The following is a 22,986-nucleotide window of genomic DNA, read 5'->3' on the forward strand; positions in this document are numbered from 1 at the left end:
ATTCCCTAACTGATAGCTGGCCAAAAATTAGCCAGATATTGATTGAATAAGGTGGGTATATCGGGCAAGTGTGTGTGTATTACATGTATGGCCAGCTTTACACTGTATATAATGTGTTATAAATGCGGTTGAATTTCCCACTTACTTTCACTATATTACATTTACCCTAATTTTTTAATGCATTTTTAATATGTGGAGATATCCTTTCCATACTTTATTAAAAGGAAAATTTCTACTTTTTTTTTTTATCTACAAGTAAGTTGCATGATATCATGAAAATCAGTAAGCATATGTTCTTATATGAATGAATAAAGGGTATATAAAGGGTATTTTTGCCCTGTGATATTTTTTTCACTGGACTTTTCTTCTTATCATATATATATATATCATTATACCCCACTCACCAAAGTTAAGCTTTCTCAGTATTTGGACAGACACTCTTGAAGTCAAATATTCTTTGCTCCTGTGTTAAAGGACTTGTCAAGCCCACATTTTCCAACCATGTAGTTGGGCATATCTTTCCCACCCAAGCCACATAATTTGTACTGCATAAACCCCCTTTATTTGCCAGCACCATCACATTTTCCTAAAACAAATAGCATTTACATCTGCAAACAGGACATGTATGCTGTAAAGTTCATGCAATGCAGAATGCAGGTTTACACAGGCACAAAATACTTTGATAAAAAGTTCTGCGGAATTGAGCACTAAAATGGTTAAGCTGAGCGGTTAGCAGAAAAAAATAGGATCAGACAGCTAGAGTTTCTATGGTAACCAGTAATGCTATTGCTTCATTGGCTGTTAGATTGATGTTTAGATTGATGTTTAGTATTCTGAGCTGAGAAGAACTGAACATGCCCATTAGCCAACAGCCAAAGTCAATTTCTGAGGGAGGGGGTAGAGTGGCTTAGAGGAGGAGATACAATTCTAAGCAATTAAGGGGATGCTGCAGCCTTACTGTTAACTTTTTAACAACCAGAGTGGCAGGTTCAACATTTCTGGGGGGGGGGTAACATGTTCTATAAGGTAAAGGTGCTGACTTATAGCTCCCTTTCCTGCTTCCAGGTAACATTACCTATAACTTGATCACTTAAAGAGACATTTTGTGACTTCTCATTATCTGCAAAGAGTCGCTGCTGCAGCTTTATGCCAGTGCTTCCTCCTTCCAGACGGTGAGTGTAGTTGATTATCTCAAGTGAGTGTTCCAGAGGCTTGGTGTAACTGCTTAGTGATGCTGTTAGGTACTCCAGAGGTCCCAACTGTGCGTCCATTCCTTGGTGCTCATTTCGCACCCAACCCGTAGTCTCTTCTGCATCAGTTGAATAATATGTCACCCTTGAAGAGACAGAGTCATGTAGAGACCTGGAAAACACTGCACACAAAAGATATTTAATAAATCATATTTATAACAACAATTGTCCTTGTGACAAAACCCCAAGAAAAGCATAACTCTAAAGTGCGAACACCACATATGAACTATACAACATATACTGAGGCATCATGAACAGAAAACGTAATTACATACACTATACAGCGCCGGATTTCAATAAGGGGCGCCCCTAGGCCGCGCGGTCCTAGCGCCCACCTCACCTCCCCTTCCCAGCGAGCTGGCGAAGAAACGCCGGCACAGCTGCTGTAATAATAGGCCCAGGCCTATGCGGCCTTTCCGCAAATCCGGCCCTGACACTATATCCTTATGTAGAAGTTCCAGCAATGATAACTAACTTAACTAAAGAGAGCATAATGTTATGGTATGAACATACTGTAAATAAGACAAGCAAAGTCATTTCAGACTGACAGTTTTCCAACTGAACAGGACAAAAATTATATTTTATCCTTTGATTATCACAGAATGTAGAATAGATAAAAGGGGAAAAAAAGACTCTACGTGGCATACTTTTCGGCAGGGGAGGGACAAAGAGGCTTGTAATACTGCCCCCTTATTCCCCCTTTGTTCCTCCACCCTTAGAAAAGTATGAGGCAGAAGCAGGCACTTGAACAACACTGTATCTATTGATGCCTCTAATTTCTGCACCCTCCAGTGTTGAAACCCAGAAGTCCTCACCATCATGACAGCCCTCTATTTGTCAAGTGTACAAACACTCATAGAAGCTGACATTTTGTACCATTTTTGTTGTATAATTCTTTTGGTCTTAAAAAAAGTTACATTTTGTATTTTATTTTCGAGGTTGTATTGCATTTTTTGTGGTTTTGTTGTATTTGTAGCCATTTTATTGCTGTAGCGATCTCACCTGGTGGTCTAGTGGGGGGACGGCAGGGACGCCTGCTGCCCCCTCGGCGGGGACACCCGCCGCGCCGTGCTGTGTCCATTAGGCCGCAGGCGCCTGTGCTCTAGGGCACGTGCGGCGCACTGCTGAGAGACTAAAAGGCGCAGGCACGATGACGTCAGCACGCAAGGGTGCGAAATTCAAATGGTATAAATAGTTTAATAAGGCTTCTAGACCTTGCCCGTTATAGGATTTGTTCCAGGTGCTGTTAGCTTTGCTATTCTGTTCTTGATCTTGTTCCTGACTACCTGTTGTGAACCCTGCCTTTTCCTGATGATTCTGACCTCTGTATCCTGATCCATTGAACTCTGCCTGCCCAGACCCGGACTGATTTGTTTACGCTCACTTTCTGCCTGCCTCGACGCGGCCTGTTCCGACTATGATTCTGTCTAAACACCTTGCACCGCGACCTTCTGCCCAAAGACTTTGCTTACAGTTGTGCACCTTCACTTGTTTAGAACCTTTCGCCTTGCACCTCTCGTTTTAAGACCTGGTGGCATCTGAGTAGCTGAGGGATCTTCCCGAGGCCAAAGGCGGCTGCTACAGGCGGAAGCATGAGCCGAGACCAGGGTGCTTGGCATTGGTTCTAAATTCTGGGTGCCAACCGTTACATTATAATGGGCCATGGACGAAGAAGGTCTAGCCGATGCTGCCGCTGCTCCTTCCACCACTGAAGTGCTACTCACCACACTGTTACAGCGCCTAGAAGAACATGAGGCAAGATTACCTGATGCAAGGTTTTCACAATTTGACCCGTCGACTGGATGCTTCTGTTCAGTCTCCAGCTCCAGTAGTCACCCCTCCTGTGGCCACTCCTGTGGGTTCTCCTGCTTTGATGGGCAACGTGCCTAAAAACCATGAACCCAAGATTGTGTTCCCTGAGAAATTCAATGGGGAAAGAACCCAATTTTTTTTGTATTTAAAGAGGCATGTAAACTTTACCTCAGTTTTTCCCTCAATCTTTTGCCACTGGCGAGGAAAAAGTGAGGTTTGTGATGACCCTGTTACAGGGTGATCCCCAAATTTGGGCCCTAAGGTTACCTCCCACTGACCCTGTCCGCTTTTACTTAGAAACTTTCTTTAAGTCCATTGCGATTCTCTACGATGACCTGGATCGTGCTTTTTCTACTTATTCCGCGATTCGTAAGCTGCGCCAGCGAAAACGGGATGAGGAGGTGTATAGCACTGAGTTCCGCAGATGGGCAGTAGAAACTGGGTGGAACGACATGGCTCTTCGTAGCCAGTTCCGGATAGGGCTCTCAGACTCTGTCAAAGACAGCCTAGTAACTTACCCTCTATCTACTAACCTGGATGATCTCATGTCTCTTGCCATCCAAGTAGATAGAAGACAGAGGGAGAGAAGGGGTGAGAGGGGAATTCTTTTCATTCAGGGGTTACCAAAGTCTTTCCTTCCCAATGTGGTTACTAATGTCATACCTCCTAATCCCTCTGTGCCTTTACCTCAGGAAGAACCTATGCAACTGGGCATATCCCATCTAACTCCTGAGGAAAAGGACCACAGGCGAAATTTGGGTCTTTGCATTTACTGTGGGGAAAAGGGTCATTTTCTAAATCTATGTCCTAAAAGGCCGGGAAACTTCCAAGCCTAAATGGAGAAGGGGAGCTCCATTTGGGTGCAGTCTTCCCAATCTTCCTCTAGGATTATGATACCGGTTAAATTAACCTGGCCTACGGGCTCTGTCAAGGTCCGTGGATTCTGGGTTGGAGGGGAATTTTCTGGATTTTCTGGATGCTGCCTTCGCAGTAAGGTTTAATGTTCCTTTAACCTCTCTAAGCCCTCCTATGAGAATTTTAGCAGTGGACAAAAAACCCTTAGGTTCAGGCCTGGTAACCAAGTGTTCCAATAACTTGCACTATGAGGAACTAGCCTTTTTCATTATTGAGGGTGCTTCTTCTCCTGTAATTTTAGGGTTACCTTGGCTTCAAGCACATAACCCACATGTAGATTGGGTAACGAGGGAGATTCTCAAATGGGGTTCTAAATGTAAGGTTTCTTGCATTCCTCCGGTGGTGGCAGTCTCTTCCCTTGAGGGGTTACCTGCAGCTTCTGCAAGCTTTTCTGATGTTTTCTATAAGAAGGCCGCAGAGACCTTACCCCCACATAGGCAGTATGACTGTCCAATCGACCTTATTCCTGGGTCTACTCCCCCTCGTTGCCAAACTTACCCTCTCTCCTTTCCTGAAGCCCAGGCAATGAGAGAATATATCCAGGAAAATCTAGAAAGAGGTTTCATTAGACCCTCTAGTTCCCCTGCTGGGGCAGATTTCTTTTTTGTTGGGAAAAAAGACAGTGGTCTTCACCCCTGTATAGACTACAGAGGTCTAAACAAGATCACCATTAAAAAAAAGTTACCCCCTTCCTCTGATTTCTGAACTATTTGATCAGGTTAAAAATGCCACAATTTATTCCAAGCCTGATCTTAGAGGTGCTTATAACCTCATCCGTATCAGGGAAGGGGATGAGTGGAAAATGGCTTTCAACACTAGGGACGGCCACTACGAGTACCTGGTAATGCCATTTGGTCTAACGCCCCCACAGTGTTGCAGGAGTTTGTCAATGACATCTTCCGGGACCTGCTGGGGTTATTCGTAGTGGTCTATCTATATTCTAATCTTTTCTTCTAATCTGTGTGATAACCGTAAACACGTTCAGGAAGTATTACTCAACCTTTATGCTAAATTTGAAAAGTGCATTTTTGAGGTTTCGTCTGTCCAATTTTTGGGGTTTAATATCTCTGGTAAGGGTCTGGAAATGGATCCTGGGAAGGTTAAAGCAGTACTAGACTGGGCACAGCCTCTTTCTTTACGGGTGACCCAAAGGTTCTTAGGGTTCGCCAACTATTACCGCCAATTTAACAAAAAAAGGTGCAGATCCGAGTATGTGGCCACCCGATGTGATTCAGGCCTTTGAAACCCTTAAAAAAGAATTTGTGTCTGCCCCCATGCTTCGTCTTCCTGACACCTCGCTTCCATTCATTGTGGAGGTCGATTCCTCGGAAGTAGGGGCTGGAGAAGTCCTTTCTCAAAGGCATCCAACAACCAACAATGTAGATCCCTGTGCTTTTTTCTCTAAAATTTTTTCACTTGCTGAGGCTAATTATGACATTGGGAATAGAGAATTGTTGGATGTTAAATGGGCCTTTGAGGAGTGGCGTCATCTGTTGGAGGGGGCTAAGCATGTGATAACGGTCTTTACCGACCACAAAAATTTGCTATATATTGAATCTGCTAGACGACTGAATCCTAGGCAGGCTAGATGGGCTTTGTTTTTCACCCGATTTAATTTTTCTCTTACTTTCAAGCCTGGTACTAAAAATACAAAGGCAGATGCACTCTCTAGAAATTTTGAGTCCAATCCATCTGAAACTAGTGAGTGAGTTAATTGTGGCAGCTCTGGGATCTGACCTTGCCACACTCTTATTCTCTGTTCAGTCATCTGCTCCTGTAGAGACTCCCTCGGGTAGATTATTTGTTCCTGCAGATTTGAGGGAACAGGTTTTGGGTGAAGCCCATAATTCCAAGATGGCGGGACATCCTGGCATCACTAAAACTATGTCCCTCTTGTCTCAAAATGTTTGGTGGCCTTCCTTTAAGCAGGATGTCAGGAGATTCGTTAATTCTTGTCCTGTCTGCCAAAGGTCTAAATCCTCTAAGAATTTGTCGCAGGGATAGTTAAGGCATTTACCTATTTATGATAGACCCTGGTCCCATCTTTCGATGGATTTTATTGTCGATCTCTCTCCTTCTCATGGAAAAACTGTAATTTGGGTGGTGGTGGATAGGTTTAGTAAAATGAGCCACTGCATTTCCCTCCCATACCTCCCTTCTGCTAAAACCTTGGCCGAGTTATTCATTTCTAATATCATTAAGTTACATGAATTTCCAATCAATATTGTTTCTGACAGAGGGGTACAATTTGTTTCAAAATTTTGGCGAGCATTCTGCTCTTTGGTTGGGATTGATTTATCATTTTCTACCGCATATCACCCTCAAACAAATGGTCAAACTGAAAGGGTTAATTAACCCCTTGAGCAATTTTTAAGGTGCTATGTGACAATCAGTCTTCTTGGGCTGAATTATTACCATGGGCAGAAATTGCTTATAATAATGCAACTCATTCTTCTACTGGTGAATCTCCATTCTTTATTGTTAATAGTTTACATCCCAAAGCATTTTCCTTGTCTGGTTCCTTGTCCCCTGTACCCTCTGTCAACTCTTCTGTCAAACAGTTTGCAAAAATCTGGTCTGGGGTGCACAACTCTCTTTCTGCAGCTACAGTCAGAAAAAGGCAGCTGATAGGTCTCGTAGAGAGGCACCCAAATATCAGGTAGAAGACTCTGTATGATTGCCTACTAGACAACATTAAGTTGAAAGTCCCTTCTCTCAAGTTGGGACCCAGGTTTATCGGTCCATATCCCATCATTGAAATAATCAACCCTTCGTCTGTTTGTCTCAAACTACCTGACAATTGTAAAATCTCTAACTCTTTTCATGTTTCTCTTTTAAAACCAGCTTCACAAGTCCGTCAATTATCTGTGCCTCCCCCAGTGTTGGTTGAAGGTCAGTCTGAGTTTGAAGTTGAAGAGCTCCTCGATTCTCGCCTAGTGCGAGGTAAACTTCAGTATTTGGTTAAAGGGAATCTGTCGTCATTTTAAACTTTTTTTTTTTTTTGCATTTTTATAACAATCACACATCCATAAACACTGTCTGGCAAATAAAATGTTAATCCACAAATCCATGCATAAGTTATTTTAGTTTGTATTTTGTCATGGGGGCTTCCATTTCTGCTCATTACAAATTCATCCTGTGCTGCTCTAACAGCAGGCACAGCATTACCTTGTGCGCTTGGAGGCAGCCACTCTGTAATGAAAAGCCAGGTCGCACTACGACATGAGAATCTAGCTGTACACTCCCCCTCCCCTCTCTGCCCATGCGTGTGATGTTTGGAGGAGAGAGGTCACATGGTTTGCAGGGAAGCAATTACTTTCACTTTCCTACCTTCTGCTCTACAGCATGCACTAGCAGCCCCTCCTCCCACAGACACTATCAAAGCTCCTGCCGTTCTGTAAGTTTGATCTCTGCTTTCCTTTGGAGGGGGGAACTTTCTCTCCTTGCTGCCTTCCTAGTTTGTTTTACTGGTTACTAGATGAGGTAAAGGAGCTGTGAGTTACCTCTGCTATCCACCTCACACAGACCTTGCTCCTTTCCTGTATACTTCTTTTTTCATTAACTACTTACTGCCTCCTTTCTCCTGAACTATTTTAACCCTTCCTAGACTTCCTCCTAAGTTTTCCTGGTTTTCAAGTATGTCCTTGTTTTAGCCATTCATTTTTGTGTAAACAAATATAATAAACTATCTATATAAAATATTTTTTCCAGTGCCCAAAATGAATTGTGTGTGTGTGTGTATATATATATATATATATATATATATATATTATATATATATATATATATATATATATATATATATATATATATATTTATTTTTGAAACGTAAGTGGGTGCAGTGATCACAGGACTATCTTATTTCAGTCCTTCTGAAGTGGTGTCAGTGGGAGCTTATCTTGATACCTGCCTATTGTTCAATTGACAGGCTCAGCAGACAAGGCTCTATTTACATTACAGCAGCTTGTAGGAGGGAGGGGTAATGACATCACTCCAATGTGCAGTGCAGCAGTAAAGTGTGACTGAATTTTATCAGAGCACAAGTCACATGACCTGAGGGCAGCTGGGAAATGTCAAAATGTCTAGCCCCATAGCAAATTTTTTGTTTTGAAAATGGATTTCAATGCAGGATTCTGCTGTAGTAGCACTATTAACTGATACATTTTGTAAAAAAACATGTCTTTCCATGACAGTATCCCTTTAATGGAAGGGCTATTGCCCTGAGGAGAATTCTTGGATTCCTGTTGGTGACATCAGGGTTGACCGACTCAGGAAACAGTTCCACCTAAAGTTTCCTGAGAGACCTGGGGGTCCAGTGGTACCCCTAGAGGGGGGGTAATGTAGTGATAACTGGTGGTTTAGTGGGGGGAGCCATGCTGTGTCCATTAGGCCGCAGGCGCCTGTGCTCTAGGGTGTGCGCGGCTCTCTTAAAGGCGCTGGCGTGATGACGTCAGCGCGCAAGGGGTATAAATGGTATAAATAGTTTAATTAGACTTCTAGACCTTGCCCATTATATGATTTGTTCCTGGTGCTGTTAGCTTTGCAATTCTGTTCTTGATCTTGTTCCTGACTACCTGTTGTGACCCCTGCCTGTTCCTGACGATTCTGACCTCTGTATCCTGATCCATTGCCTGAAATCCGACTATCTCTTCTGCTTTATTCATCTATTTGATCTCCCGGTTTTGACCCTTGCCTGGCTGACCACTAGGCCCTGGGACGCCACACGAGCATAGGCAGAGGGTGATCTTTTTGTTTGGGTAGGCTAAGTTACATGTACAGTTTCTTCACCTGTGATTTTCCACTGGAGGAGAAACAGCTGATTCAGCCCCATATCCTACGTATTAGCAAAAGTTACAACTCACCTGAGCACACCTGATTAAGTACTAAGTAATTTTCCACTTGCCATGGACAAAGCCCAGACTATTTTGAAAATACTATTCATAGCACTATAATCAACATTATAGAAAAAGTTCAGTTCATCCACATTACTGTAAATTCGGGCCAATGATTGGTTCACTTAACAGTAAAGCATGTTTATTGGTCTACTTTCACATAAAACACAAGGTAAATGTTAGCTGTCATTTATGAGATATCTTACATATAGAAAGTATAATGCAGATATATTTTGGTCCCCTAGCAAAAAACAGTATCTGCCTTTTTACTGCAGTTTCAAAGTAATACAATACCATATAATAGTAGATGAGTTTGAGAAAAAAAAACTTGCATTCAACCATCAACACAACATTTGTATGTAAGTGAAAGTAGCCAAACTAATCTGTTATCTGATCCAGAGGAAGCTGAATTGATACAGTAGTTGCTAATATTCCCCATATACTGCTAATAAATGTTATAACTAATTGTATCAACTAATTGTAGCAGATTGTACCAGTTCAGATGCTCCTGGAACTGCCAGACTGAACCCCCTAGAGACACGAACATTAAACTTTAAACTTCAATTTTGGGAATACAGTAAGAAGTAATTGGAAAAAAGTCTTTTTTTATGGTGAACAATCTGAAAACTGAAAAAAGAGTTTGGAAGTTGAACAACCCCTTTAAGGAAACAGTCACCAATATCCAATCACAATGGTTCCATTAGACTATTCAGATAGGTGTTGGCTAAAATTCACAGAGGTGTGAAAGTGTGATCTGGTCACAATGGTAGCATAACTACTGCATCACACCGTCACAGTTTCAGATAACACCTACCTGAATAAATCAAGAACTGCCATTGACCACTGATGGAATTTATTTTTTGTGCAATGTAAGTATGAAATAATCCCCAGATACCAGACAAGCAGGTGGAGGATGAGCAGCTGCTTTGTCTCTTGGCCCTGATCTCCAGCACAAACAACCATCCTTGAGGTAAAGCTCAGTCTCCCCAATTCCCTAACTGTGTTTGGCACTCAGATAATCTCATAAACTTTCCCATCCAAAATCTCAGTGCAAAATCTCATGATGACAGCACTGGAGTCACCAGGTTGGGATATTTTTAAAGATGCTAGTCAGCAGTGCCTCTACCCCTCCCCCTAGACATGCGCCAATAGATAAATTGGTGAGACAGAAGATTTCTAAATTTTTTTCCTAAAATTTTTTAGGCAAACTGGTTTGGTGAGGCTTAGCCTCCCAAGCCTTAATGAAAATCTGCCTATGCACACGAGGGAGACACTGAGGACCGTGGTTACACATTGAAAGAGAACTAACTTCACTAAAAAAACACAAGTCCCCAGTGCCTTACAGTAAAATTTGAGAAGAACTTAATGCCACACTCGATTGGCTACAATTTAGTATCATCTGCAAAAATTACAAGAGGTTTTGCTGATCCATTGGTTAAAATTTGTTAAAAATGAGAAAAGATTCTTCAATAAATATAAAACATAAATTATAGGTTTGCCGACGCAGTTTTGCATACGCTTTCTCAAGGCAAATGGGCCTGCTAACTGTTGCATAGCTATTTAAGGCTTCCACATATGTCATTGTGCAAAGAGACTAGAACATGTTAAGATTAACAAAGGTCCGGGGCCAGATGGTATTTATCCCAGGGCACTTAGCGAGTTTAGCTCTGTGATTGCCAAACCTCTTTACTTAATTTTTCAGGATTCATTGAGATCTGGCATAGTGCCAAGAGACTGGCGAATTGCTAATGTGGTGCCTCTATTCAAAAAAGGATCCCGTACTCAGCCTCAAAACTATAGGCCAGTTAGTCTGACGTCAGTGGTAGGAAAGCTTTTCAAAGGGTTAATAAAGGATAAGATACTGGACTTCATAGCAAATCATAATACTATGAGTTAGTGCCAGCATGGTTTTATGCATAATAGATCTTGCCAGACTAACTTAATTTCATTTTATGAGAAGGTAAGTAGAGACCTCGATTCTGGGATGGCAGTGGATGTGATTTACTTAGACTTTGGTAAAGCATTTGATACAGTGCCACACAAAAGGTTACTGGTTAAATTAAGGAATGTTGGCCTGGAACATAGTATTTGTACCTGGATAGAGAACTGGCTAAAAGATAGACTACAAAGAGTGGTGGTAAATGGAACATATTCTAATTGGACCAGTGTTGTTAGTGGAGTACCACAGGGCTCTGTACTAGGTCCCTTGCTTTTCAACTTGTTTATTAATGACCTGGAGATGGGCATTGAAAGTACTGTTTCTATTTTTGCAGATGATACTAAATTGTGCAGAACTATAGGATCCATGCAGGATGCTGCCACTTTGCAGAGTGATTTGTCTAAATTGGAAAACTGGGCAGCAAACTGGAAAATGAGGTTGAATGTTGATAAATGCAAGGTTATGCACTTTGGCAAAAATAATATAAATGCAAGTTATACACTAAATGGCAGTGTGTTGGGAGTTTCCTTAAATGAGAAGGATCTAGGGGTCTTTGTAGATAACACGTTGTCTAATTCTGGGCAGTGTCATTCTGTGGCGACTAAAGCAAATAAAGTTCTGCTGTTTGTCTATAATGTCCTCTAATGTACTTGTAAAGTGTAATCATGTCCCCTTACAAGCGCCTTTTTTTCCAGAGAAGACAACCCCAACCTTGACACTCTACCCTTTAAGAGGGATATAGATGAGCTGGAGAGAGTGCAGAGATGTACAACTAAACTGGTTAGAGGAACGGAAGACTCCCCCTCACCAGTTTAGTTGCACATCTCTGCACTTTTTCCATGGCCCAAAATTTTAAACCTACAGGGCTCATGTTATGGAATTGCTTAAAATGCCAAGCCACTGTGGAGAGGGTTGCATCTGTTCTATCTATCTTCCCAGTATTGCAGATGGAACTACAGTGCTGCTGGACTCTCGTTTTGAGCATCTGAGTTGTCATGCCCACATATCTCTTGTTACATTCCAGGCAATAAATAACTTCCTAGATTTACAGTTGATGTATCAATTTACATTGTGACATTTTCCGAAACGATCAGTAAAAGTGGAGATCTTTAACATTTTTCACACATATTACATTCTCCACATGGGAAACATCCCCTGATAATTACTGGTTTACAAGGATTATGGAAGTGACCTTTTGATAATTATGTCTTTTAAATCAGGGCTTCGTTTATAACAAATGGAATCAGCTCTCACAACATCATACAGAAGGGCATTCCACAACATCACAGTCCTCACTGTGAAGAACCACCTATTGTATGTTGGTTCAAATAAAAGTTATTTTTCTTTATCATCAGGCCCGGATTTGAGGCGAGGCCGCAAAGGCCCGGCCTAGGGTGGCAAAAATTAATTGCCGCCCAATTGCATGTGTATTTGCCCTGATCCCAGAGCACTAAGCGCAATAGACGCTTAGTGCTCCACTAAGAGAATAGGCGCTTGCGTGCAATCTCGCACAATCTTGCAGGAGGGATGTGGCACTGGAGAACGCTGGCCTCCGGGCGCCCTCATCTGAAACCCGCACCTGTTTATCATCCACAAGAGGTCAATAGCTTCCAGATCACATGAAGCAAATTACAAACTTTTAACAAGGTGGTATCTCACTCTGTCTAGATTAAGTAAAATGTTTAACTATGCTAAAGATGTCAACAAGCTATGGATATGCATATCTGATGCGATGTTTAATTTTATGGAAAAATAGCTATCCTGTCTATAATGCCTTCTAATGTACTTATAAATAGTAATCATGTCCCCTCACAAGCGTCTTTTCTCCAGCGAGAACAACCCCAACTGTGACAATCTACCCTCATAATTCAAATCTTCCATCCCCTTAACCAGTTTAATTGCACATCTCTGCACTCTCTCCAGCTCATTTACATAATTCTTAAGGACTTGAGCCCAAAACTGCACTTCACAGGGCCAGAACGAGGGGTAGGCAGAGTAGGCACGTACCTAGGGTGCAAAGCTTGAGGGGCGCCAGGCACGTATTTTTCACTGCTTCCTACCCCAGTCCAGTCTTCAGAGTCCCTGTAGTTGCTCCTTTTTGCGTGCACACATGCGTTCCTACGCGACGTGAGGGTGACGCGGTGGGTCAGTGTGCATGCGCGCACACTCACTCTGGCCGGGTTGCCTGGGGCGCCTGGCTGGTATGGTACGGCCCTGGCACTGCATACTCAGGGACCTATAAAGAGGCAAAATTATATTTTCATCTCTTGAGTTAATGTCCTTTTTATGCAAGACCGATGGGACCCACATCCTAGGAGAGGAGTACCAGGTACTGACAGGCTGAGGTACTCCGTGACATGATCAGATTCAGAAGATCTGTTCCTGCACCGGCTTGCGCACCGGTGACGTCACAAGCAGTCGCCGGTATCAGTGCCGGCCTTAGGACAACTGCCGAACTGCACCACCTATTGCACCTAATTGGGCCCTCACTTCCTCTCCCAGCATGTGCGCAGCCTGTGACTGGCTCAGTCTGAACTCTGATGCACACATCCAGGTTCCAGGGGCCTATCTATTCCCCTCCTCCCCCCTCACTGTCTGCTGGCTTCCTAGCTAAAAATAGTGACACACTGAGGGGGTGGGGGTTCGTGTCGGTGCATTTGAGAGAGTGTGCGGAGGGGGCTGTTGAGAGAGTGGGGGGGTTGAGAGAGTGTGCAGGGGGGTTTAAGAGAGAATGTGCAGGGGGGCTGTTGAGAGAGTGGAGGGTGGGGTTGATAAAGTATAAAAGGGAGGGTTTAAGAGAGAGTATGTAGGTGGGGCTGTTGCGAGAGTGTGCAGGGGAGGGTTTGAGAGAGTGGGATCTCTATGTCCATATCTCCTATTTTCTATTGATTTTATTCAAACAAGTGCATGGTTGCAAGGGGAATTTGAACCCTAGCAACCAGACTGCTGAAATTTCAAACCGGACAACTGCTGAATAAAAAGTTAAATAAAATAAAATGAAAACCAACTGCAAATTGTATATCACTCTCTATATCATACTAAAAGTTAATTTCTAGATGAACAATTCCTTTGGGGGGGGGCGCCAGTTGTACATTTCTGTACCGGGGCCTTTAGGGGTCTAGTTACGCCACTGTGCAAGACAGCATTTTATTTACTTTAGTTTCCAAAGAATAACACAGCCTGGAATTAGACAACTTGTTATCTACAAAAACCACTAGATCCTTATCAATTAAGGAGCCCCCCCCACACACACTGCCATTTAGTGTATAATTTGCATTTATATACTTTTTTCTGCTAAAGTGCATTTAGTATCAACAGCAAAAATAGAAACAGTACTTTCAATGCCCACCTCCAGGTCATTAAAGGGATACTGTCATGGAAAAACATGTTTTTTTACATGACATTTTGACATTTCCCAGCTGCCCTCAGGTCATGTGACTTGTGCTCTGATAAACTTCAGTCACACTTTTGCACTGCAAGTTGGAGTGATGTCATTACCCCTCCCTCCTACAAGCTGCTGTAATGTAAATAGAGCCTTGTCTGCTGAGCCTGTCAATTGAACAATAGGCAGGTATCAAGGTAAGCTCCCACTGACACCACTTCAGAAGGACTGAAATAAGATAGTCCTGTGATCACTGCACCCACTTACGTTTCAAAAAAAAAAAAATAAAAAAAAAATTATATATATATATATATATATATATATATATATATATATATATATATATATGCTGTATATATATATATATATATATATATATAATACACAAAAGACATGAATATCCTGTAAATTATATCCTTATAAACGGTGAGTAGTGATGTCATTTCTGTCACATGACTCACTAAAATTTGTGTATTATAATAAATAAAGTACCCCCAGTTGTAAAATATGAGGATATTATAAGTTACCTCGGCGTTCCATGACCTGTATAAAAACACTCGGCCTTCGGCCTCGTGTTTTTATATGGTCATGAAACGCCTCGGTAACTTATAATATCCTTATATTTTACAAGAGGGGGTACTTTATTCACTATATATATATATATATATATATATATATATATATATATATATATATATATATATATATATATATATATATATATATATATATAACAAACAAGGGAAAGTTGTGCTCACCACTATTTTTTAAAACCATTAGGCGGGGGTGCAATGAGGGTGTGACCACAAAATACATATAGTCAACTACAAGAGGTCCTCTGCACTCAACCCATTATCAATATATTTAAGACAGCGACATTTTGTGCATACTGCTACTAAAAATGCCTTACCCTTTAAACAACACAGGGATTGTTTGTCCATATATTGCAATATATTTAAGCTGGCCAACTACGTCAAAGTCATCCCATATCTGGCCAGTCCTACGCTTAATTTTCATCTGATTCATTAAGAATTCAATTGCTTTATTATACATTTTACAAAGGGACTAAGTTTTACCTGCAACTTACTAGCTAATAAAAGGGCAGCCAAGTTTGGGAGTTTTACTTTGAAAGCAGCTAGTAAGTTGCAGGTAAAACTTAGTCCCTTTGTAAAATGTATAATTAAGCAATTGAATTCTTAATGAATCAGATGAAAATTAAGCGTAGGACTGGCCAGATATGGGATGACTTTGACGTAGTTGGCAAGCTTAAATATATTGCAATATATGGACAAACAATCCCTGTGTTGTTTAAAGGGTAAGGCATTTTTTAGTAGCAGTATGCACAAAATGTCGCTGTCTTAAATATATTGATAATGGGTTGAGTGCAGAGGACCTCTTGTAGTTGACTATATGTATTTTGTGGTCACACCCTCATTGCACCCCGCCTAATGGTTTTAAAAAATAGTGGTGAGCACAACTTTCCCTTGTTTGTTATAGTTATACAGGAGCAGTGACCAGCTCCATGTTGTAGCTCCCACCCCTCCCAGCTATAGTCAGGTGATCCCACTGGTGTCTAATAAAAGGGCAGCCAAGTTTGGGAGTTTTACTTTGAAAGCAGCTAGTAAGTTGCAGGTAAAACTTAGTCCCTTTGTAAAATGTATAATTAAGCAATTGAATTCTTAATGAATCAGATGAAAATTAAGCGTAGGACTGGCCAGATATGGGATGACTTTGACGTAGTTGGCAAGCTTAAATATATTGCAATATATGGACAAACAATCCCTGTGTTGTTTAAAGGGTAAGGCATTTTTTAGTAGCAGTATGCACAAAATGTCGCTGTCTTAAATATATTGATAATGGGTTGAGTGCAGAGGACCTCTTGTAGTTGACTATATGTATTTTGTGGTCACACCCTCATTGCACCCCCGCCTAATGGTTTTAAAAAATAGTGGTGAGCACAACTTTCCCTTGTTTGTTATAGTTATACAGGAGCAGTGACCAGCTCCATGTTGTAGCTCCCACCCCTCCCAGCTATAGTCAGGTGATCCCACTGGTGTCTAATAAAAGGGCAGCCAAGTTTGGGAGTTTTACTTTGAAAGCAGCTAGTAAGTTGCAGGTAAAACTTAGTCCCTTTGTAAAATGTATAATTAAGCAATTGAATTCTTAATGAATCAGATGAAAATTAAGTGTAGGACTGGCCAGATATGGGATGACTTTGACGTAGTTGGCCAGCTTAAATATATTGCAATATATGGACAAACAATCCCTGTGTTGTTTAAAGGGTAAGGCATTTTTTAGTAGCAGTATGCACAAAATGTCGCTGTCTTAAATATATTGATAATGGGTTGAGTGCAGAGGACCTCTTGTAGTTGACTATATGTATTTTGTGGTCACACCCTCATTGCACCCCCGCCTAATGGTTTTAAAAATAGTGGTGAGCACAACTTTCCCTTGTTTGTTATAGTTATACAGGAGCAGTGACCAGCTCCATGTTGTAGCTCCCACCCCTCCCTGCTATAGTCAGGTGATCCCACTGGTGTCTAATAAAAGGGCAGCCAAGTTTGGGAGTTTTACTTTGAAAGCAGCTAGTAAGTTGCAGGTAAAACTTAGTCCCTTTGTAAAATGTATAATTAAGCAATTGAATTCTTAATGAATCAGATGAAAATTAAGCGTAGGACTGGCCAGATATGGGATGACTTTGACGTAGTTGGCCAGCTTAAATATATTGCAATATATGGACAAACAATCCCTGTGTTGTTTAAAGGGTAAGGCATTTTTTAGTAGCAGTATGCACAAAATGTCGCTGTCTTAAATATATTGATAATGGGTTGAGTGCAGAGGACCTCTTGTAGTTGACTATATATATATATATATATATATATATATATATATATATATATATATATATATATATATATATATATATATATATATACACATACACACACAATTCATTTTGGGCACTGGAAAAAATATTTTATATAGATAGTTTATTATATTTGTTTACACAAAAATGAATGGCAGAAACACAGGAGTACACTCCCAGGACTGATGACAGGGAATAGAAAAAAAGGATAAAATAAGGAGGACATACTTGAAAACCAGGAAAACTTAGGAGGAAGTCTAGGAAGGGTTAAAATAGCTCAGGACAAAGGAGGCAGTAAGTAGTTAATGAAAAAAGAAGTATACAGGAAAGGAGCAAGGTCTGTGTGAGGTGGATAGCAGAGGTAACTCACAGCTCCTTTACCTCATCTAGTAACCAGTAAAACAAACTAGGAAGGCAGCAAGGAGGGAAAGCTCCCCCCTCCAAAGGAATGCAGAGAACAAACTTACAGAACGGCAGGAGCTTTGATAGTGTCTGTGGGAGGAGGGGCTGCTAGTGCATGCTGTAGAGCAGGCAGAACGTAGGAAAGTGAAAGTAATTGCTTCCCTGCAAACCATGTGACCTCTCTCCTCCAGACATCACATGCATGGGCAGACAGGGGAGGGGGAGTGTACAGCTAGATTCTCATGTCGTAGTGCGACCTGGCTTTTCATTACAGAGTGGCTGCCTCCAAGCACACAGGTAATGCTGTGCCTGCTGTTAGAGCAGCACAGGATGAATGTGTAATGAGCAGAAATGGAAGCCCCCATGACAAAATACAAACTAAAATAACTTATGCATGGATTTGTGGATTAACATTTTATTTGCCAGACAGTGTTTATGGATGTTTGTTTTTTATAAAAATGCAAAAAAAAAAAAAAAAATTTAAAATGATGACAGATTCCCTTTAATGAAGAAATTGAAAAGCAAAGGACCAAGTACAGAGCCCTGCGGTTCTCAACTGACAACACTGGCCCAATTACAAAAATGGTCCATTTACTACCACCACTCTTGTTTTAAATGATTTTTTATTGTTTTTGTAAGTTAAACAAGCAGAAACATGGGTTACACCAATCATACAACCAAACTACTAAATTACCTAACCTTAAAGTAACACTCAGCGAATATTACAAAATTCTAAAATAGTACACTTGTAATAAAATGAATAAAAATATTGTAGCAAGTCCAAAGTATGTGATTTTGAGCTAGTGTCAATTTGATCTCAGAATATTGACCACATTTCAGTAAATGATCTTTTAAGGTGTGGTTGTGCTGATTTTATCCTTATTGCTTCTTGCCAACAAAGTTAGTTTAGAAGAGATAGAATTGAAGGAGTGGACCCGGACAGCCAATTTAAGAACAATAGTTTTTTTGTAGCAGCTGTAAACAGCAAAATTAGGTTTGACAATAAATCCTTCTGGGAATTAGGCTGCCTATTCAGACCTGGTCTTAGAGAGTCCAGATGTAATAGTGCAGATTTTGGGCATAATTTAATTTTAAGCTTTAGTTTTAGAGACAAAAACGTTTCCAAGGATAACCATAACTTGTTCACTTTTGGACAGTCCCATAAGTAGTGAAATAAGTTTACGTCTAGTTAGGTACATTTCGGGCAATAGGTCTGAGAGCCCACACACAAAGACTTTTTATACAATTTTCCATAACCCAGGTGAACCATTTTAAAGTGTTGAACTCTCCAATTTTCAGACACCAATTACTTGTTATATTTACTAATAGAATATGAGAGTTGGGAAGGAGTTGGGAAGGAGTCATTGTAGTATGTAAGTAGCCAGACCATTTTCAGCCACTTTCTTGAGAGGATGATTTTTTCAGATTTCCTGCAGACCAAAGTTTTTGGGAAATGAGATTAATGTTGATTAAATCGGAATTCTCAAGAAAATCTACTAATGACCTAGTAAGCCAGTGTTTCTGAAGAGCCAAAGATTCTTTATTTTTGACTCCAACCCATCCACTCTTGATAAACATGTAATTAGCGTGGTCTCCTGGCTTCAGGTTGTTCTGTCTTCAAAACTCGGCCATTTTAGTAGGTTGCCATTGTCAGGATCTACCACATCTTTCATCAGTAAAGGTAAATTATTTCTCCTAAGAGAGAGGGGGGAAGGATAGCCCATTTTGGAATTTCTCCACAGGAGTTGTAGAGGCATAAAGGGAGTCTGCGTGTGGTTAAGATCGTGGCTTGAGAACAGGAATTTCCAGGTGAACACTGAGTCTCCGAATAAGGGATTCATTTTGAAAATAGTGGGCACCTCTTTCCACAACTTCCAAAATGTTAAGATTATTATCATGAAAAATGTCTGGATTAGGGGGGCGGAGTTTGCCTAGCAACCTTAATGGATGCATAGGAGAAGAGCTCCGTGCACGAGGGAGTTACAGATCCTCAAGGGGCAAGTCTAAGCAGCCCATTGCGGGCTATTACTCTGGCAGAGTGATCCCTCCAAGTCATGGGCCAGAAGAGAAACCAAAACAAAGAACAAAAAGCTGTCTCCACTTATTTTATTCGAGCGTCGCAACGCTCGCGGCCTCTGTTATGACAGAGCCGCAGGGTGAGAGCACTCCGGCAACAGCCACGCAAATTCGTGAAATGCTGCAGGAAGTGAAATGCACACTCCAGAATGATATTCGGCAGATGTCGGATGAACTCCGCAAAGATATCCAAGACATTGGCGAGAGGACGGCGCACCTAGAGGAGCAAATAACCGAATTGGCAGAGGCCCATAATGACCTCGCGGACTCGCATACCAAAGTACAGGCGGAGACAGACAGACTGGCTGACAAGATAATAGACCTAGAAGACAGGTCCCGCCGAAACAATTTGCGGCTTAGGGGGATCCCTAAAGAGGTAGGCCCGCAGGACCTAGAGCAGCACATACAACAGCTGCTGGCTGCCATTATGCCTGACTCCCACCAGCTCGAACGAGAACTGGACCGCATTCATCGGGTCCCCAAACCTAAGGCGGCGCCACGAGATGTACTGGCGAGGTTCGTCTTCTTTAAAACCAAGGAGAAGCTACTATTGCTTCCACGGAAGAAAGAGGGGTGGCCACCTGATTACCAAAAACTGGAGATCTATACGGATCTATCGCCAGCAACATTACTAAAGAGGAAGGCCTTTGCTGAAACTACGTCTCTACTACGCCAACACAATATTCCGTACAGATGGGGTTATCCAGTAAGGAATGGAGGAATGGAGTGCCCACTACGCTATCAACAGCTGAAGATGCAAGGAAGACTCTCATCAGATGGAACATCATTTCGCCGGAGCAAGACACAGAGCCTACAGCACTACGTAGACCTCCCCTACAGCAACATAAAGTGAGGAAGGATTGGTCAAAAGCTAAAGTTGCCCGCAATCCAGCTGCATAGCAGGGATGTCGAATCTTGCTGCCCCTTTGAGGAACCTAAGAGTACAGGACAGTAAGGTAACCCAGAAACTCCACTGTCCACAATGAGATATTGTATCTCCGGAGCCCCCACTGACTCCACACTATCTGAGTAGTCACACCGTGGTATCTACCACACGTTACCACATGCGTTTTTCGCAGTTCTTTTGTTTGATGTTCTATGTTTTGTTGATAATAATGTTTTATTATACTGTTTTTTCTAACTTACCTCAGTGGTATCATACAATTGCAAGGTCTTATGTTTTGCTTAATCATCGTAATGTTGTATTGAGAGCAAGCTATGTAGAAACTGTTGAAGTATTGCATCATACTATAGGGGTATCCCAGCGGGTAAAGCAACTGGCCAATTTGATGTGATGACACGTTTTTACTCTCTGAATGCTAGATGAATTCCCCCCACAAAAGGAATCAAGCCCTCAGAGATGCTTATCAGGCCAAGGCAGATATACTTTTCTACCAGGAAACACATTTCTGTGTAAAAAACCCGCCACGGTTTTCAGACAGGCATTACCCACATAGCTACCACTCATACTCACAAAACTAAGGGAGTGTCCATCTTGGTATCCTTCCGCGTGTCATGGCAACTATTAAAGTCAGTTGTAGATCCTGCAGGCAGGACAATGTCAAATATACCCTGATAAATATGTATGTCCCAAATGATATCAAAGTAGATTCCTGACACAAACTTTTACCAGACTGCTTAATGAAAGACAGGGGAAATGCATAATAGCTGGGGATTTTAATCTCACCCTAAACCCGCATATTGATGTTCATAGAGCAGATGGTAGGGGGGTAACGAACAAAACTCGGCTAGCCCAGGCCTCCAAATTTAGAACACTTTTACACAACTTCGCCTTAATTGATGTATGGATAGATAAATACCCCTCAGCGAAAGACTTCACATACTATTCCCCTAGATTCCAAACACACACTAGAATCAATATGTTCCTCACTGACTTGCAATCCACCACACAGGTCACCAATCCTTGGATTGGTCTGCGAACGTGGTCAGACCACGCCCCAATCGGTATGGAGCTCCCCCTAGATAAACTAGCTGACAAACTTCCCTGGAAATTGAACAATACATTGCTACAGAACAAGGAAACCAGGAGATATATTGAACAGAGGATAATACAATTTTTCAGGGAAAACAATCCTAGAGATACCAATTGGCAAAACAATTGGTTAACGCACAAAGCAGTTTTACGAGGTGAATTAATAGCCAAGGCAAAACAACTTAGAAGGCAAAGGGAAACGGAACAGCAGATGTTAGAATCTAAGTTAGCAGACCTAGAAAGGAACCTGATACAACACTTTAACGCAAATACAGTCAAACAAATAGAGGCAACACGTACTAAATTAAACACGATCCTGGCTGCTAAAATGGAGTTACAGAGTACAATGTATGAAACAGATTTTTTACACTAAGGGAAACAAAGCTGATCGATTACTGGCAAACTTACTACGACAAAAACAAGCTCAAACTCGTATACAATACTTAAAGGACGCTCAAACAAAAATAACTGCCCCTAAACAAATAGCAAACAAATTTGCGCTTTATTATAAAAATGTATACAATTTAGGTTCTGACCCGGCGAATTCTAGAACTCTTCCAGAACAAGTTGAAATATATCTGAACAATTTGGACCTCCCTTCACCAACCCCGCAACAATTGGAATCCCTTAACAAACCCATGCAGCTTGAAGAAATTCAAAATGTCATTAAAGAACTGAAACTTGGTAAATCTCCTGGCCCTGACGGCTTCACGAATCAATACTACAAACTATACCTCGACATATTATCCCCGCATTTACATAAATTATTCCAGGACATCATGGATACAGGCCTGATTAATCCTGAGTTCTTACATGCCCATGTAGTTACCATCCCTAAACCGGGCAAATCCCAAGATCAGTGTCAAAACTACAGACCCATCACTTTGCTTAATACTTACCTCAAAATATACGCTAAGTTGCTAGCTCAAAGGCTTAATTTGATACTGCCCTCTGTTATCAAAAACGATCAAGTGGGATTCATACTAACCAGACAGGGGGCTGATAGCTCAAGAAGAGTTCAAAATATTTTACACTTACTCAAAAGCACTAAAACACTAGCCCTATTGCTTTCCCTGGATGCAGAGAAGGCATTTGACAGGGTTAATTGGGAATATATGAAGACAAAAAGGAACACCAAGAGCCCCAATAGTGTAATATGTTTTTACAGGGAGTAATGGTAGAGTAAACAAGTTAATACTCACAAACCAGGGTTACCGATAGGCAACCACTGTATAGGCAGGTGGGGAGATTATCCTGACCCCACTCAGGAATAAAACGTCGCTCTCTGTAGAAAAAGAAAAAGGGGATGATACCCCTCCACTCGGGGTGGACTCGATATAGTAGTAAGACAAAACAGAGGCGCCAAAAGGATAAAAATAGCTAAAAGCACTTAAAAACCCAATGGGTAATTCAGAGGAGGTAGTAATGAACTTACCTCCTCCAAGCAGACACCAACGAA

At 41.4% G+C, this 22,986-nt stretch overlaps 1 protein-coding gene across 1 annotated transcript in view; it reads right to left on the reverse strand.

Moving 5' to 3' along the window:
* Positions 1 to 204: 204 nt before the first annotated feature.
* The window catches only part of LOC121403692 (cyclic AMP-responsive element-binding protein 3-like protein 3), a 253,263-nt gene continuing 230,481 nt past the window's right edge, over positions 205 to 22,986 (reverse strand). Inside the window, 1 exon segment of the mRNA XM_041591498.1 lies at positions 205 to 1,372. Coding sequence (XP_041447432.1) covers positions 1,041 to 1,372 — 332 coding nt within the window. The 3' untranslated portion in view covers positions 205 to 1,040.

This window comes from Xenopus laevis, chromosome 1L, assembly GCF_017654675.1.
Source record: "Xenopus laevis strain J_2021 chromosome 1L, Xenopus_laevis_v10.1, whole genome shotgun sequence".
NCBI classification, from domain to species: domain Eukaryota; kingdom Metazoa; phylum Chordata; class Amphibia; order Anura; family Pipidae; genus Xenopus; species Xenopus laevis.